The sequence below is a fragment of the Halictus rubicundus genome, chromosome 6, assembly GCF_050948215.1.
Source record: "Halictus rubicundus isolate RS-2024b chromosome 6, iyHalRubi1_principal, whole genome shotgun sequence".
NCBI classification, from domain to species: domain Eukaryota; kingdom Metazoa; phylum Arthropoda; class Insecta; order Hymenoptera; family Halictidae; genus Halictus; species Halictus rubicundus.
Genome location: NC_135154.1, coordinates 8180096 through 8200218, shown reverse-complemented (window position 1 = coordinate 8200218; position 20123 = coordinate 8180096). Strand labels below are relative to the sequence as shown.

Here is a 20123-nt window from a genome sequence, read left to right as displayed (position 1 = left end):
TAGACAATGTATTATGTCCATTAAAAATAATATCAAGTTCAGAAGTGTAAATTATTACCAGAATGGAACCTCCGATAGTTTATTTATCGACATTCCCAGACGGAAATGCGAGAGTCTGTTCGAACGTGCATGTATCTTTCGACACGACACTCGAACGTCTCCGAATATCGATTCAGCTTCTTCGAGAGTTTAAATTGATTGCCCGCCCCGGAGAACCCCAGTTCCAAATAGAAATTTCATTCGAAGAAAAGTTAATTATGATAGCCCTGACGTGCATTGAGATTTATGGCATAGCTAATGAAGAAGTTCCATTAAACTTTCAACCCTGTCTCGTTGCAAATATAATTCCAATACGTGTTTCACGATATCCAATGTTTCAACACATTCCGAATATTTTCATTTCAATGAAAAATACGACGAGACGCGAAATCGACTTTTACATCGGAAATTTTCATTAACCCATTTAGAGTTGAAACTAATTCAGTCAGAAACTCGAGAAATTCTCGTTATAGATATAATTGACACTAGATCTCGAGAGCTCTGAAAGTATGGTTATCATTTGATTAGTTTATATTACTCTATGAAAATAACAAAAATGTATTTAATCAGATTTCTAGCATCTCTGATTATATTGTTATGTCTAGAGAAATACTGAATATTTTGGGGTAGTAATATTTTTAAACAACTTTTTGAACTCTCTCTAATTACCTTGTTCGACCTCGAAATTTCCTTGTGCTCTAAACGAACGCTCGTTCATAGTTCTTTTCGAGATTAGCCGTTTCTTTGGATCAGTCTTCTTCAAACGGTTCGTCTTCCGACGGTTTTTTCGGCGAGTCAGTCGTGGTGCCACTGATTTCACTGACTTCTCTGACTTCACTGATTTCACTGATTTCTCTGTCTTCACTGACTTCACTGACTTCACTGACTTCACTGACTTCGCTGGTTTCACTCTTGCTAACCTCGACACTTTTACTCGAATCTTCGACCTTTTGCGACCCGGCGTCCGTAGCCGAGGGTACGTTAGGTTCGTTGTCCTTCGATACGCTTTCACGGCCCTCTAGGTTCGAATTCACACGTTTACATTACTGTTTTGTGCCCTTCCAATCTACTTCGAAATTGTATTTCTCCACGGAACATTCGCTCCATACAAGGCGCGCCGGGACCGGGACCATACAATCGAGAAGTCGATCAATTTTTAGACGTTGAATTTGAAAATTTGATTTAAAGTCTATTCGGCCGGCGCATAGTTTGCCGGTAGCGAAACAGGGTGAAAGTGGCGCACAACGAAAATTGTTTGCGTTTGTTCCAAAGAGAAACAACGGTGCAATGAAATAAATAAACGGGGCGGAAAGTAAAATTGCGATTCCGTTTAAACTACGCTCTTCGAAAATGGCTACACAAAATGTCTTTGGTTTTCGTGAAAAAAAATGTTGCAAACACGGTCATAAAAGAATTCAAAATTGCACAGTAGTTGTAAACCGAAAATGGACTTTCCGTGGAAACTTTCGTTTAAAAATGAGGATAAAATAATTAAATCAACCTTTCTTTTGGGCTTCTTCTTGAAGCATCTTCGCCCTCAGATACGCGAGTCTTCTGCAATTGTTCTCCTTTGTGCAACCAATGATAGGCATTTTTTAATTACCCGCTACAGTGAGAAATGTATTAAACTGTTGTATAGTCTGAAAACCAGACACGTAAATCGCACGAAGATTTATATCAAATTCTAATTCTGTATTTTAACTCCTTTATGTAGATAGCGCTAACTTCATAAAAAAAGATTGATTAGAACTTCATATGATAAAATTGAAAATGTTAAATATTATCATTATAATCATTTATTAATTCTTTACTACTTGTTTATCTCTTCTTTTTTTATAAGACCACAGCATAGTTCCATTAAAAAGAATCAATCTTAATTTGTCTACAAAAATATAAAATTTGTCTTATGTCTATCGAATGTTTATATTCCTCTTACGAAATTTTTGGTATCTCGTTTTTTCATAAAATTGTAAGAAAATTGTTGCTTTTTTAGACTTTTAATTTCACTGTGGTGGATTTTTATATTTGCGCGGGGTGGGTTGGTTCTATTAGCGAAAAGTCCCGTTTTATAATTCAGAAGAGTCAATTAAACAGCGAGAGGAGGTGTGTGGAAATTTTTGAGAATTCGCGGTATGGTAATACCAAAAACCTACTTTCGAAAAGGAAAAGTAAAAGGCGAAGTCTTTGTCTCAGCTCGATGTAAGATTATCTTCGTGACCCAGAAGCGCTTCTTTTAAGAAAGATTAACGAGTCCTCCTTTTTAACAGTAGTTATCGCATTCTGGCGACCTGGAACTTTTTTCTTTCGGCTTCTTCGGTGTCGCTGGTAATTCGTCAGCGTATTTGCAACGTTTCTCGCAGGGTGGCGGTCGAAAATCCTTCAATGTCTGACGTGAAACACAAAACTAATTCATACTCGACAAACTGTCCACTCTATCTTCCGATATGGTATTTGTTTAAGAAATACTAGTTTGCTACACATGAGAAACAATTTTTTTAAATCAAATTTATTTACCATCGAGGAATAGAGCGTTTATTTACTTTCACATTTTTACCCAACATCCCACAACCGTCAATACGTTTATTTTTCTACCTGTATAAACAAAAATATAAATCATATTGATCGACGTGGAGGTAAGCTTTGTTTGAAAAGAGAATTATATATTCAAATAAAAACTGAAAATACTACTTTAACGGTCAGCTTTGTAGTTTAAAGCGGTATGTGTATACTAAACTTATGGCCCATAATAGTAATTCCTTGATCGAATAAAATAAAAATAAATAAAATAAAAATTATTAAAATTGGATATTTCATATGTAACGAGCTAATATTTCCTCATCTGCATTCCTAATTTTTGTTTGAAATAGCAAATTCTACAAATTCACATCAATCATATGTTTAATTGACAGTGGTTGCAAAAACTAGAACAATATTATTTATTTTCGTTTAAGCATTGTTACAGCGTTTCTCTTAAGAACATTATTTGCTTCCATGAAGAAGACTTACGCAAAATGAAGCATATTAAGTTATAAACAAATTTATTACTTTCAGTGGACATTATTTTGAACATTTAATATAACAAAATAATTTATTCTTCACTAATCTTTCAATCATGGTTACTGTTCTACTCGTTTCATCCACTGTTTAACTACTATGGTTCGTTTTCTATTCGAGGTCATTTGGAGGTCATAGTGTTATAGGTCACTGCATGTGTCATAATCTTATCATATCGCGATGACAAAAATATGTATACCCATTTAGAGAATGTCCAGGTTCGTTCCTTAAATAACTGAGTAAAATATTTTCACCTTTTGAGACATATTTTCTATCATAAAAAATAAGTAAGATATTTAGGATGCTTATGGTAGGAGAGACACTTTGTACATATTTACCGGATTTCGCGCTTTTAACGTAACAGCCCCGATTCGATAAAATCGTATGTCGGTCAACATTATAGGCTCTTTTCCGGTAAAAAGAGGCACCGTACAGTCTACCCCACCACAATCGCTTCACACTGATGACATTTGAGTGTTCGTAGCGCAGCGGACAACTACTGCGACTATCGGTGTATCGCGGGTATCGTCTTTAAAACGAAAAAAAAAGTACAAACCATGCTATCGATCAATACTTGGTCGGTTTGTTTTAGTTTTTGCCGAAGCTGGGTTTCCGTGAGAATTTGTCACACGAACTAGCGTCCATAAAGCTTCCGATTTCAGTGTAACGTTAGTTGAACGTAGTATTACTTTGAAGATAAACTATCGTGTACCGGTCATTGCAACAATTCTAGAATAAATAGAAAAATTCTCAACTCGCCAAGTAGTGCGCGACTTTAAATAATTTCGATTTTAGTTAAAGATTGCATTGCTTCACGAACAAACACTCAGTTAGTAACTAAATAAAAACTATTTTTAGAAGGCGATGCAAACTAGTCAGTTTTCAGTTCTCGGTAGTTCTACGAGCAAAAAGATTTATGGGGGTATCATACTCAATGCACCGGAGCAGTCGAGGATGAAAAGATAAGGGGAAAGTTTTTTGGAAAAATTCTCCCGTCCCGGAGCCCTTCGTAGTCTCAAAATTAACCCTTTCAAAATTTATCCCGATCGAGTGTAGAATTTATCGCCAATTTTATCACGCATAAAAATAAAATCAAATTAAAATTATACTGTATTATATTTCATCTTGCAGAAACGAATTTTCAAATCATTATTCTTAGCATCGGTATTTAAATTTAGTAACAGGAAACATAATATTCGCATATAATAGGACGTTCAATTAGCAGGTGTACGACGAGTTGCAGGGCGAATGTGTTAACGCATATCCGACCGCATGACTATAATTAGTCATTTCGCCGCCAATCACCAATAACCAAATGACTAATTAGTGAACATTAGTCCTTCGCGTCTTGCAGTAAATAAATGCTTCTATCTTCTTTAAATCGAAATGAATTCAATTAATCCGTGGAAATGAAGAATTTATTCGAAATTAATACAAGACGGAACAAAAAGGTGAGAAACACATGTTAGTCAAATTGTTGTGACGTTATCTCAAAGAAATAACAAAAAATATTACAAAATATTTGTTACATTACAAAATTTGTATTTAATAGATTACTAAACTTTTAAATATTATATGTGGAAATCGGATCAGTTTCGCATGAATAGAATGAAAATATTCTAAGACGGAACAAAAATTTAGTTTTAGAATGAAAATAGCGCCGAGTGCAAAGGGTTAATATGACTGTTAGAGTTGACTGTTTTAGTGTGGAAGCGCGTTATCGTTTTCAAAAGATTTTCGAGGGGAATAAATACTCGGCGGAAAAATGCCCGAACTCGGTTCGAGTTTGTTGTACGCGATACAGGCGCGCGTATCGAGAAGATTTCGGCCGGGAAATTCCTCTCTCGGCAATTTTCGGAACTTTTGGAATTATTTAGTGCTCATCGGCGCAGGGAACTTCTTAATAGAGGCGGTATTTATTGAATTACCTCGAGTATCGAGCGCGCCGCCTCGAATATTCCGCGCGCACCACGGGGTACGTTCGCACGGAACATTTCGTATCTTACTCGGGACCGACTTTGGTTCCATAATCGAAATACTTCGGAGAACATGCCTCACATTTTTCGGGACCGGAAAAGTCGGGATTTCGTTACATAATAAAAAAAAAAAAATATTAAGATCATTCAATACATAAACTTCTAATTTCGTATTCGAGCAAAATTTTCTAAAAAATGCCACTGAATGGAAATTTGTGCAAAATAAAAATGTTCTGCATCGAAAATTAATTTCATCTCTTAATAACTTTGACACATTGAAAACGACAATGTTTTTAGATTTGTATAACAATTTCGTAAACGAAGAACCGTGAATAATCAAGAATGTCAAATGCACTCGAAATGCTTGCAGTTCGTTGACAAAGCATGTTGATTACTAGACTGCAAATTTTATCGCAAAAATGAGTGTTTGCAATTTGAGAGAGTAAAAGAATTGAGGAATTAAAAAATGTATATTTTCATCTTGCTGAAGCTGTTAAACAAAGAGTAACAATTTTATTTGACATCTGTTTCGTACAATTTTTATTTTGCATAAAAATCTATGGAGCTTATTTCGATAAATAAATTTTATTTAGAAAAAGTATTGCGTATGTCACTACGTAATATTTTTTACTATAATCTGCACAGTTTTGCCGCTGGATTGGTAATTTTTTAAATTTTAACTTCGTTGAAAGTAGAGTACCATGCAATTGTATAATAAAAAGTTAACACACTGGCATGTCAAATGATATAGGAGCGTTAAATTTTTTAATTCTACGTTTCATAGAAATGTTCGAGGCAAACCGTGCCTCCGAACAAAGAAATCTACATGTGAATGGAAAGGCACTTGAGTTTTTGCTAGCCGAATGCGTTGCATTGGCGCCGAGTAAATAATGCTTAAATTTCCAGCAGAGTAATGAAAAAGCGTTGTTAATATTATTCAAACTCTAATTACACAGTCCAAGAGAGACCAATGTTCGCCATTTTCTTCTTGCAATTACACACTGCCTTTACAATTTTATGCTAAAAAATAGTGTACATTGTTCGAACGACTGAAGCAATATCCAGAAACTCTGTATTGTTCGTATAGTCATTTTCCTTGGTCACGACGCTAACAATAACTGCCTTTGAATATACCCCGCTACCATTATGTTATTCTGATCTTTACCCAACCCATTATCATTACTTTTATGCGAGTATATAATGCAATGAATTTTTAAATTGAAAATATCAACAAATTATTGGTGAACAATCGAGAGATGGAGAATAATCACAGAAAGATATTATTAAAGTTGGTAATTAAAAAGAGTTAATGTTTGATTTGTTGAAAGAATCCTTCTTTTAACACGTTGACTGCCGAATATATCAACCCTAAAAAATCCCCCAAAAATAATTCAATTAACATGCAACCCTTTTGTATTCTGAAAATCCTAATGTTTTTAATCCTGAATGTATTTAAATAAAAATCAGTGCCCATGCGTGGTCAAAGTGTCAAGCACGTGTGGTTAACGTTGCAGTCGACGTGTTAAAATTTGAGATACGTAAAATAAATAGTGTGAGCGGTTTGTGCTCGATGTTATGTTAGAGTGAAATGACAATGGCTACGCACAACTAATGTTGGATCGTCCTCTATGGCAGAAGAGACGCAGTCTGGGGTGCAATCGAACGGATCGGGCAAGGCTTTGTCCTGCGATTTTCCTGGCTTTAGATCCCGTTCAGACATAGACTTAGAAACCGATTCGAGACTCTGTTTTTCCTGTTCTGCCATTCTGAGAACGCGACACGCTTCGATCGTCACTAGCTTTTACTCGTGAAGGATTTGCGCGATCCCCTTCATTTAAAGTGATCTGCGTTTTGTAAGGGGAGAACGAAAACTATTCTGGAAACAGTGTCTTCTCTGCTATGGACTCTGTCATTCGACGAAAGTTATATCTTTCATCCGGCAAGAATGAAATTTCACCTTTGAAAAATTTCATAGAAAAATGAAACAAGAACGATTGTCACGTTTGATGCACAAAATAAATTGTCGGCGGTGAAACGAAGCTAAATAATTAATTAAAAAAGAAATTATTGAAAATCGATTTATTCGCGCTTGAAACTGTTCCCCTATTTATGTGTGCAAATATTTTTCACTAAATAATGCATTTCATTTGTATACATAGAATTTATAGTACAGGCATATAAGAAAATAGAAGGGGAGGACAAATTGTATTTACTTTTTACTTAACTGTAAAGTAAACTTAAATCGAGAAGGATGCACGTTCTGTTTTCTGATTATTGCAATTTTAAGAATTCGTATTTACAAATGTGCATACTCACTGTGCACCGGGATTGAATTGACGTTGAGGAAGTGAAAGAGAATTATTAATAATTTTGAGCCGGACCACGAATTTTGAAGATTTTAATCAGCCGGGATTGTGTTTCGTTGCAAACTTTCACTCTGACATTTCGTTTACACCGTCACGTTTGGCAACGCGTCGATCTTTTGTTAAATACCGAATGCAAAACTGCATTCAGACTCGATCAATTATTTTGCGTACGAATCCACAGTCCAATTTTTAACTACCCCACGATGATATTATTTCCCATACTTGGAATATTTTTCATGAAAACGTAAAAATATTTAGTTTCCGTCGATGATTCAATTTTTCGTCGACGAATTCGCGTTTCTGTTTGTCCTTAGACATTTTGTAATAATTTCTGGATCGATCCAGAACCGCGGATGTGTCCTGGATTCTCAGCTCTCCCATGCTCTCCTACATTATTTCCACTTAGACGTGTAATACCCTTCAATGCTAGTTTGAAAAATTCTGTTGTATGAAGCCGGATACGTAAATAAAGAATGGTGGATGTAGACTTGCAGTGTAAATCCAGCTGAGCCGCTATTTATTGTCGTGGAAATACCTGTACAAGGGAGAAAGTTAAATAAAGGATTCGAGAATCTGCCGGCGAAGGCAAATAAAAGAGCAGCAACAAAACTGAATGACAAACGGAATTTTAGGACAAAAGTCTCCTTTCTAGTTCCCGGTGTCTAGCATTTTTGAAAAACGAAGGTCACTACATAACAATTGCACATCTTTAGACACGTATAACTTTTGAACTGGTGATGTCCTAGCATTGAAACTTGGGTTTTCGGAATTTTCTCGCCAGAATGTACAGGATCACATAAAAAAAAGTAAAAAATTTCTGGTTCCCTCAGGGAAAGTTTAACCAAAAACGTGTCATCGAGTCTCGTACATCGCGAAAAAAGTCGTAGAATAAAATTGACGATGGACTAGAAAACTGCAGGCTTCTCTAGTTTTAAAATGAGTCCACATTGACTGAGTATAATATTTTATAAACAATAGTCCGAATTTCCAGGTTACCGGAGGTCGCTTATGGAATATTAATTGTCCGTGAAATGTGTATTGAATTATGCAGAAGCATCCGGAAACAAGTCCTAAATGCATCTAGATGCACAGCGGTTTGTTGACAGAGAAAACGCGAGGCGCTAAAGTTTGGGCAAACGTGGATGCTATCCACACGGCGTTTAGGTCGTCGAAAAAAAAAAAACAGAAAAAAAGAAAAAAAAATGCTTCGGCCCGAGGCATCTGAGCTTCCATTTTGCATTTGAATAGGCCACTGCCAACGGCAACAGAAGATTGAATCTTTCCGCCGCTACGTATGTACATACAATGAACCTTCCATTCAAACGTATTGACTTATGTGTGCCTGTGTGCCGAATGGAAAGAGCAGTTCGTTAGAGAATTGACACGCCCACGGAATTACATCAAACTAGTTAACGGTCGTTTTCACTGCCGCAAGTAAAGCAATTTACGCTAGCAAGCAACTTAAATTCTAAATTATTTTGGCGTTGCAAATCAATTTTCAGGTGTACACGAATTTGCAACTGACGAGTCAACAAGCACAGAAATTTTACAGGACCAAAGTCGTTTATTTATTGAAACTGAAATTCCAAAAGATTATTCCAGTTACAGTGATTAACTATGCGAAAATAATGTAAAATTCTATAATATTCGTTATTAGATCCAAAATATGATTAACAGAAAAATAAATTCTACCCAAGTAATTATAGCAAAGAAGCCCAGACTGTTACTTAACTCTTAATTATCGCCAATTTCCCGCATAGACACCGAGGGTTTAAAAGCTTGTCAATTGACAAATTATCCCCTAATCGTTCGAGCCAGTTGCACCGGTCCACGCGTTTAATCGCGAGCGATCCTTTTTTAATTTAATCAGAAAGTTCCACGTTGCAACTCGCCGCGATCACGCCGTTCAACAACAGAGTCTAAGTTTTCATTTTGGCTTCGACCGAATTCGGTCGCCGCGATTCCCTAGGAAAATTATGCTCGGGAAGTCAAGCGGCTGGACCGGCCTTAACATCGTAACATGGCGGCGCATAATTAACGAAATTAATATTGGCCTAGCCAAGGCCAGCCACCTGGTGTATTGTGGTTCACCAAAGCAGATTGCATGCCGAGGATCAACGAACTCTCCGACCGCCTACTTCTACGCACAGATTTCCTATTACCTAAACGCTTTATGCTATTCTGTGCGTGTCAAACGTTTTCATGAAAACATGTTGTCCTGGAAAAAATGTTTGACACGTTGTTTTTGTTGACAAATATCCATATCGAAGGGGCGAAGAGCGCTGGACAAGCTGTGGTTGAAAAATATGGCTGCCAGCTGTGCTACGGCCTACCCCCACTCCGCAAAGTCACGTGACAGAAAGAGGGTAACGCCCCTCCCTCAATTCGTGGCTTTTCTTCATAAAGAAACTAGTACTTCACTCCATAAAATTTATTTAACAGTCGTTTGAAAATTAAAGATTTATTTTCGTCAAAGCGAAATAGTAATCTGTCGTCTACAAGTAGCTAGAGCTTTTTCCAAAATAATGTTTGAAGGAGCTTAAAAATTTTCCCAATTTAGAAAAATACCTCGAGGATATTTAAAAAAAATGTTGAAGCATCTAGAAATTATCGGACAGCGTCAGAGCCGGCAATTTATCATTCATTCAAATGCTGGATGAAAACCGTGAGATTAATAGCGCTCCCGTTCGAAGGTTCATTAACTTGCATTTCGTATCAGCCACATTCTCCGAATGTTAATTACATCCGAATAATATTCTAGGAGCTATCAATACCAGCCGAGAATAATAAATTTCAGTTAATTGCGGTTTTCTGGGCCGCGGGAATCGGAGAAAATATCAATCTTCCTGCTAACGAGCTCCGTGCGGATCGTTTTCGAGACAAATTTTCTAAAGACAGTTCCGTTCATTGAATACTCTAACGGAATAATTTCTCTTCGGTTAGAAAAAAGTTTTGTTTCAACTAACACAAGGCTGTCTTTGCTCGCTCCGTAAGGCTCGAGAGGAGTGTCTATTGATCTTCGTTTAAGACCGTAAAGAGAAATGAAACAAGGAGTATTTTTAGTCTCTGACCCTCGAGACAGTCTTTTATGGAAGAATTCAACGTTTATGGCTTCGATGATCGATATATATTTTTGTATGCTTTCCCGAAGCTTAACTTTGACCACCGAGAAAACAATCCTTATAAATGTTACAGCACATTTCGAAACGTTCCGCTAGAAATACGCTCCTAGAAATGTTTCGTAGAAATTCATATAGTTACGAACAGTGACTCCCACTAATATTCGGACGCTCGTAAAAGTCGCATAACTTTGTCAATATTGGGCTATACTACTTGAATTTTTTTTGAGAAGTTAGAACAATTGGTTCGCTTCATAACGTGAAAAAATGTTTGATTAAAACTGCAATTTGTCGAAATTGCAGAGAAAGTACTAAACGTTGTATTTTGCAACTTTTTCGCCCTTATGTGATAATTTTGAAACATCTGTAGCTCACTGCAACGTTGACCGATTTTGATGAAATTCTCAGAATATGTATAATTCATACAGATCTACAAATCGTACTTTCTAAATTTTCAATGTAAGTCCACATAAAAAAGTTGCAAAACAAAACTTTTAGTAGTTTCTCTGCAATTCCGTCAAATTTCAATTTTCGTAGAAAATTTTTTTCGTTTTATTTAGCAAACCAATTGTGTTAACTTCTTAAAAAATATCCAAGTCGTATGGTTCAATATTGACAAATTTATGCGATTTTTAAGAGCGTTCGAATATTAGTGGGAATCACTGTACATCTAGAATAACGCAACACTGCGAAAAGTATTTTTATTTTCGTTTCGACAGAGTCTGTGCACTACAATTACACGCCAGAGTTTTGTCGTTTCTATATTTTACAGGCTTCGATATTATTAAAAATGATGGATTAAATTGAACACTTACATTTTATTTCCAAATTTGCTGAAATCACTCGCGAAGGAAACAGAATGGATTCCAATTACCTCGAATTCGGCCATGAAATAATAAATTTGCATAAAGTCCTACGGTAGAAATATAATGCGCAAATAATCGTTGCGAGTGAAAGCAAAGAAAGAATTATCGAGTGACGTTTAATTTACCGTAACAAATGTTGCGGAGTGGAATTTTTTATTTTAAGAATTTCGGATTGTTGCATTTCTATGCGTGAATTCCTATAAAAATGCGCGCCCCGTGGATCAAGGATTTATATGAATATGTAACCAGATGAAACTGTTCGGCGCGGACTCTGTTACCACCTGTGCATTCGACACCAATGTTCGCTATAAACATTTGGCCCAGTGCGTGCTCTGCCACCGAAAATATTCGGTCGATACTCTGTACACACGTCGCGAGACCATAGGGGAAAAAGTTAAACGCCCCATCGTCCTCTTTCCCCGTTGTTGTTGCTACTTTATTTAACGTTGGACGGCCCTGTATTATTGCTCGTTAAAACCATTCGCATCGACAGCAAAAAAAAATCTATAAAGAAAATATTAGGTGCGTACAAAAGCATTCTACCGACGAGAAAATTTCTACTACATTGTCGCCCACACAATACCGTTAGGGTTTTATTATAACGGTTCTTTTCGTGTACCCAGAGACAATAGAGTGTAAGATAATGAAACCTGTTATGGCAGTATTGATCAACGAAATATTGCTAAAGAGCGTGATTTACGACATAGATCGCGTAGGTGTAGCAATTTTCTATATTTAATAGATTTGCGACACTTTTCAGTGAAATGTATACACAGTAATAAAAAGCTGACTTAAAACCCCCAAATAAGCTGAAAATAATTTTCGGCGGACTCCGCCGAAGCGTAAAGCAGTCATCAAACGGAATCGTCACCGAATGATTAAAACGCTCGTCGAGGATAAAATCGCAGATGTCCAACGTTACGAGCCAGCTTAGGCACGGTCGACAGAAAATGAAATTTAATATCCCATCAGCGTCACCGCGTTAAAATGTAGTCCAATTCCCCCGAAGGAAATTGTAAGAATGAGAAGCGCGCCATTACGAGATCGCCACGGACCGTTTCACGTTTCTTCGGATTCCGCGGGATTACATTTACAATATTAACCCTTCCGCGGCCCGGGAGAAACCTCGTGGTAAATACAGTCGGGGCCCGAGGAATCGCAAATAACTTTCCCAGCGTAAATTAAAAATTGCAGTATTAATGAAACGAGCCCTTAACGAACGCGAGCCCGGTGACAACACCCCTCTTCGAGGACCGAAAACATTTCCAAATTAACATCCATCGTGGCTGCTCGACGCGATTCATCGAAATTTCACTTATTCCAATCATTTAACACGATTTATTTAAACAAAACACGTTTCGATCGATTGACACAATTTATTTCAATTTCACTTGCTCGGGAGGAGAGTTCTCCGTGCATCAGAATTTTCTTTTTGCGTTATCAGAATTTTTTCTGGGCCCAAAAACTGGTTAAAGAACCGAGAAAAATTTGTTAAAGAATTTCTTGAAAGAACCGAAATATTTTTCTTTCCACGACTCGGAATAAAAAAGAAAAAATAGGAACTGGAAGAATTTGAGGGATTCGCAGCGTTTCGTTTCGGATACTTGTCGCGTGTATTTTCATTATCGCCCGGTGTATATGGTGGAAGCTTCGTTCCATTGTCGAGCGAGGTTTCGTGCCGATTCGGCTGAAAATGTCCGCGGGTGTTTCCGAGCGGGAGCGAGAGATCAAGTGTAAAGGTTGTTAGGAATTTTGAAATTGAAGTTTCAGCCGTGTATATGGCGAACGCTAAAGCTTCCCCCGTCCCGGTGGCTTTGTAACATTGTTAACCGTTCGGATTCGGATTGATTCGCGACACGTTTGCGTACCGAACAGCCTCGTCACGTTTTGAAAACCTGGCAACGCCAGCCGAGAGCGCAGTGTCGCGAGCACATCCGGAATCCTCCTGGCCGGAAGACTTTTCGTGTTCCACGAGTGGAACGCCGATTAACTCGAGCAAGAACTGTATTTTCCGTTGAACAGCTCAGGGAGCACGAATGAACCACGGGGACATACAACAATAAAGCGACCAACATCCGCGCCGTTTATTCCTTATCGATCCGATAGCTTCTGAAAAGCAACTACAAATAAAGCCACGGTAATTAATCAAAGACAGCTATGGAAGCAGGTCTCTCGAGCACGCCAGCGTAATGCGACATTGTACCGGGAGGTTCACATTTCACTGCTATCTGCCAAACGTGTCACCTTCAACACTAAATCTGCCAATGAACGGTGCCAAATTTTTTATTTCACAATTAAGGGAGCTATGCCACGAAATATTAAAAAATTAGATTTTTGTTTATTCTGCTACCTCCCAGTGTATAGTTACTATTATCCCACTATTTTTACCCATATGGCTAAATTCCTGTCTCTACTATAATCGTGCAGATGAATCATTCTGTATGTGTTATAACTTCTGTGCAAGAGGTAGCTATGCCACCCTGAATTTTTGTCTAATGTTCGTAACTGTCGTACTGCACCTATTTAATAGTTATTGAGCAGGGATGACGTTGAATAAGGTTTACGAAAAGATATGTTTTTGTTCAACAGGCGAATATAATTTTTGCCGAATTATTTGATACATTATATAAAAAATTGTAATTTGGACCGTGGAATGTAAGGTAACGTAATGTAAAAAATTGTAATGTTGACTGTGGAATGTAATTGAACCGTGGACCACCCGGTACATTTATTTACAGAAGATATCGCAACGAGACACTGCCTCCAGAGATTATTTTTCCTCTATTAGTAACATTTGTTTACATTTAATTATGGCTAATTGTTCTACTCGATTCTGATTCCCTGCCTCCCAGAGTTAACATTTGCTTTGCCAGAGAGAAACACTAAACACTCCCTTTCCGTCCAATTATGTAGCACTTACCATTCCGTTGGCTCCCCTATGGAGACATTCATGATTCATAAAAGAAATTAATGGAAATAAAGTCGTAGAGGTTTTCCACATTAGCTTCTATGAAAATATTAAAGAAAAATTAAGTTTTCCATTATTATTATTTGTAGAATTTCACACCTCCATTACTTGACTATTCAATATAGAAGTAGATAATATTTTATCGTCTGGTCTATGCAGAATTTACTTCCTTTGAGTTTTTATGCTCTTCATCATGAAATTTAGTATCAGCAAAACGATTGTTCCATTATTCGCGAATTTCTCTGTTCCGGCGCTTGAACAGGACTCTTATTAATTACAGGACAGCTTTCCCGCGTATTATTAAACTAATAAAATATGTTGGCATTATAAACAGAGGAGTCCCTCGTGCAAACCTCGGCATGATTTATATCGTATCGGAAAGTTTAAATTGTTTGTATTATAGAGGCGTTATTGAAATTGCCGACAATAATTCACTGGGAACAAGTTTGAGCGACAGCAACATTGACCCCTCGATAGCGTAACCGATAATAGTGTTCGTGGGGTGGTTGCACTTTTAAAGTCGAAACGTCTGCAAACTTTTCATCGTTACCCTTCCCAGCGCACATGTACGGTTAGTTTTGGGTGGCATATATGTTTTTCCAAGAACATTATGCCACGCGTTGCGATTTTTAATAACACCGAGCAGAAATAATTTGACTTTTCCCAGACGGTATATCAGGTCGTCGAACATGCACACATTTATTAAAACAACTAAGTCAGTTAATATAGAATGTCGAACAAACAGATACGGCAAAAATATATGAGTTTATACAGTTCCGAGATTTTCCGTTTTTCCAAATGTTTTCGGTTTCCGGCCACTGAGTGACGTTTATTTAAATCTGTGTTCTGCAATGCAGATGAAAATACGCAGAGCTCTTTGCACGGCAAATGCATTGGTTTCATGAAAAATGCAAACATGCGGTTGAATCTATCCACGAACTTGTCGAAGTAATTCCTATTTCTGTACATACATACGTACATATAGGAGGAATCAAATAGCATAACTTTTGAACTAGTGAATTCCTAACGTAGAAACATTGATTTTTGGAATTATTTCGTCAAAATCTACAGGATTATATAAAAAAAGGTCCAAAATTTGTGGTCCCCTAAGCCAAAGTTTGTACAAAAATAGAAAGGCTAAATATTTGTATAGATACCATCTTTGTTGTTTTTATGAAGTAATGTAAAATAGTGACTTTTCGTGAAAGCCTGGAGTCCGGAACGCGTAGAATAAAGGGACACAAACTTTTCTTCAGTATGAAGAACATGCAATCAACCGCGTTCATTGGATCGCCTTTGAAGGGAAACAATCGCGAGCTTAGACCGGCTAGAGCCGCAAAGCTGCGACCGTCTCTCTCTCTCTCTCTCTCTCTCTCTCTCTCTCTCTCTCTCTCCCTCTCTGTCTCTCTCTCCCCAGCTGATCGAAACGAATCAGGTGCACGGGGAAATAATTGGATTCGGTTTTCACTTACCCTGGAACTCTTTCCTGGCCGCGCTGACGGAAGTAACAATGTTGGCCACGTGCCCGAGCACGGTGGCGAACAGTAGCAGGCCAAACAGCAGCTGAGCTATTACGAACAAGTATTCGCCTTTGCTCCTCGGCCTGAAAATAAAAGACGATTCCGAACGTTAGCGCGTTCAACCTAACAAACCGGTATTGTTCGATCTCTTTCGAACTTGTCGCGTCGAATCGCAATCGCCTCGGGCTACGTCCGCGTACCAACTACAACGGAAGCTGTTGCAAATGAATTTGCCTTCAAATTGTTCATACTAGGGTGTCCCAAATTTTCATTATTATTGCCAACGTTTTATTATTGCCTAATCTTTACCATTTTCTTTCTTAACAAACTTAAAAAATTTCAATACAAGGTGGACCAGTAATTTCGACCGTCTTGGATATCTCCATTATAATACGAAAAAATGATGTACAGGGTGTCCCACAAATTTTTTACTTCCTTGAATGGGATTCCTAAGGTTATTTGAAGTAACTTTTTCCTTTGCGAAAATGTTCTTTGCCGCTCCGTTAAGGAGTTATTAACGAAGAACGCGGACCAATCAGAGCACAGATCGCGCTCTGAGCGTGACGTTGGCATTGGCCGAGCCGGAACCGGTCCGCTAGTAGCGGCGCTGCGATTGGTCCGTGTTTTTCGTTAATAACTCCTTAAGGAAGCGTCGGAGAACATTTTTGCAAAGGGAAAAGTTACTTCAAATGACCTTAGGAATCATTGCTCTTCAAGGAATACCATGTAATTTCTATATACGCATTTTTTCATATTATTATAGATAACAGAAATATTGAAGGTTATTTCGGCTTTCCAAGACCGCAATGGGCCAGCGATGGGTTAACGAGATTTCGGAAATTTAGGCGATACGTACCGTGGTAAATCGCCGATGGTCGTCAGGGCCAGCGTACACCAATAATAGCTCTGCAAATATTGTTTCACGACGTCCGCCGTCTCGGAGTCGCTGAACACCCAGTTCTTACTGCCAAAGCCGTTGTTCTTATAAATAATGTGATAGAGGCACCCGTTCCAGTGAAAGATCACCAGTAAATAATGTATCAAGGAGGTGGAGCGGAATAAATTCGGATAGTTCGTGTGTCGCTCAGTTCTATCCATGAACGCCCAGAACCTGCGTGACAATGGACAAAGAAGATTGAACGAGATTCCAGCGTGGTGGTCATAACCCGGCGATAAATTCCGAAATTCCTATTAAAATATTGCGCCGGCGAATTTCTTCGCGCCATGGAATTTTCGCTCAACCATAAGGGGGGCGGATAGTTGCCGAAGAATGTTTACGAGATGACCACGGTTTGTTTGCCCCTGATCGTTCACCGCATAATTACCGGTGTCTCGACGAAATGAAACTCATGTGTCTAGTAACCGATTGTAACTCGACTGTTATCGAAGACAACGATTTTAGAGGAATTGAAGAATTTAAAAATTCTGTTTTATTCCCTTTAAATTCGTTGAAATATGAAAAAGGGAAGCACCTAAATGTCATAAATATACAATGGATCCGAAAAGTATTTGAACACTGAAACTACCATAGTTAGAAACTGCGATGTTCAAAGATTTTTTGAATCCTCTGTATATGTAGCTTCTTTAATTGTCAGACTCGAGTGTGCCCTTCTCGAAGATCGATTCATTTGCGAAATAATTTTGGAGCCGAATGAACAATGTAACAAAATTGTAAATCGGGGACGATTGTAACCAATTTGGGGTTTTAATGGAATTTCGGTGTTATTAATGTTATTTTGGAAACGTCACTTACCGATATATCTTCACAAGTCTAAAACTTCGCAGTATACTATTGAATCCTATAGATAAGTATAAAAAGTCGAGTGGCAGCAGGCACAGGATGTCCATGTAAAATATGGTGCTGTTCGTGTAATGATTCCGCAGCTTAGTCGCGTCGGTTTGCAACACGCCATCCTCCAAATATCCGGTTCGAATGTGAAATACTATGTCCAACACGTATAAAAAATCGGAAAAGTAATCCAGACAGAACCACACCCACCGCGTTTCGCCTGCAAAACAAACAAACATCTCTTCTAAACAAAATAGCATTTTCAATTGTCATCTTCGTTACACAAAACTACTATTCCGCGAACTGGATGAAAACACGTCAATATTTTCTGTAAACTTTAACTTTAATAATTTAATTAAAGAACACCATGGTATTGATTTTGGTTTCAGTAATTTTAACTCTTTTTAGAAGAGTTCGGTTAGTGTTTTTGCACCGACTTAATATATTCACAAAAATTCATTTCTTTTGAATATTTGTTGAAAATTGTCATTTGGAAAGTGCGTTACAAATAGAATATACAAGATGTTTTACAGTCAATTCTATAATACTCTTTCAGTTCTCAAACAATTCCGTGCAAAACAAAGATAGAGATTTAATTTACAGCAAGCACAATTTAAAGCAACGAGGAAAACAATCTCGCGAGTCTTTGGAACACGGTCTTTGCTACCGTGTGTCTTGAAATATTATAAATGTGTCCACTTTGGAACGCTCTCATTTGAGCTACAGAACAAAATTCGAGAGAGAAATAGAGAACAGTATAAATGCTGGGCAGTATGATATTTGTAGGGACTTCTGCCGGGAAAGTGAACTGGGCGAAGGCAGCGGATTTCTCGAAGAAAGCGAAGCGGAAAAGTAAAAGGATAGTGCGGGCAGGAAGCTCGTAGGACGAAGATATTTTCGAAGAATGGGCCGAGAATGGAATGAGAGACTCGTTTAATGGCGCTCGCAATTAGCGAGGAAAAATATTAGGGGTACCCATAAGTAATCAATTATTTGCAAAGAATTTATTTTGCCTTTAGTTCTGTACCGATCGTTGAAGAGGAAACACGTATTCTTTTACAGATTTCGGTAAAGCAGCCTGTGCTCAAAATATTCTAAAAACCCTGTAATAGAATGGCGGCGTCCGTACCTTCCGAGGATCATATTCGTCGTTGCATACTTTTTCATTTTCATGCGAGATTTAATGAAATGGTAACAACAAAGAAAGTTTGAGATATTTATGGAGATGTATTGAAGTTCAACAAGTGTCAACGTTGGTTCAGAAGGTTTGCTGCTGGTGATTATGATTTCTCTGACAGGTCTCGAAGTGGACGACCAGTTGAATTTGATAACGACATTGCTCCCTCTGATTGTCATCTTTTCAGATTTCTGGAGCATTATTTAAGAAATAAAACATTCACTTCTATAAAAGATACAAGGATGCACCTTGAGTCATATTTTGCTTCTCGAACCCTGGATTTCTATAAGAGGGGGATTGAAAATTTGCAGGGAAGATGGCATGCTGTCGTTGATAATGATAGAGATTATATAAAAACTTGAATTTACTACAAAGTTTGTTTTAGATTTCAAAATAATTGATTACTTATGGGTCCCCCTAATAAAAGAAAACAATTCGATATCTCCCGGTGGATATCGGAGCGAACGTCGAAGTTTTCGGACGTTACGAAACCCGGGGGCCAGATTGACGGAGGAACGAGGAAGTTTCTGCTTTTCACCAAGCAGGACGAGGGATTCTTTCTCACGGAGGAGCCGGGGAATTTTTGGAATAGAGAAGCGAGGTGATTCTCCGAGGTGCTAAATCCGAGCTGGCGCAGAGTTCTTTCACGGGAGTTGTAAGATAGGCAGAGGAAAGCCGACCTTCTATCGGGACTGATTTTCGATCTACGAACCCCAGCGGAGGAGCGAGTGTCTGCCGAGTTAACTGGATCGTTGTCTCGAAATTTTTATCCAAGAGAATGTGCTTTTACGATCATTTTGACTGTTCCTAGAAAATCGCGTCTACCCAATTTCGGGCGCTGACCAATCAGAGAGCCGCTGTCCTGGATTAAGGGGTATTCTGGACTAGAACTTTCGGAAAATCGATTTCTTCTTATCGTAGACTCGGGCGGTGCTGAAAATCCAATGGCTAGGAAGTCTCGACTTCAACATTTACATAAACGGTACAATATTGCATTATTCTGCTTAGATTGCCCGGGGCAACACAGGGGCTACAAAGCAGTGGAGTTGCCGTTCTGCGATTTTCATTTTTTTTTACTACGATTCACCTCACTATAAAAATTGAAAAAAATCACAGGCAACGCTTGCAACAATACACTGATGCTGCCAAAAAAAAATAAATGATATTGCTCTTAAACTTCACTGCAAAATCCGACAATTTCTCCACCTTTCCGACTTTTTTGAGGTTTTTGATTTTTTTACTACCACGT

The 20123-nt window shown here is 38.0% G+C and overlaps 1 protein-coding gene across 1 annotated transcript in view; it reads right to left on the bottom strand.

Moving 5' to 3' along the window:
• The window catches only part of LOC143354857 (uncharacterized), a 150890-nt gene that overhangs the window by 53446 nt on the left and 77321 nt on the right, over nucleotides 1-20123 (bottom strand). The window contains exons 6-8 of the mRNA XM_076789233.1: nucleotides 17662-17917; nucleotides 16765-17019; nucleotides 15861-15991 (exon numbers count right to left, since the gene is read on the bottom strand). Coding sequence (XP_076645348.1) covers nucleotides 15861-15991; nucleotides 16765-17019; nucleotides 17662-17917 — 642 coding nt within the window. The remainder of the gene's footprint in view (nucleotides 1-15860; nucleotides 15992-16764; nucleotides 17020-17661; nucleotides 17918-20123) is intronic.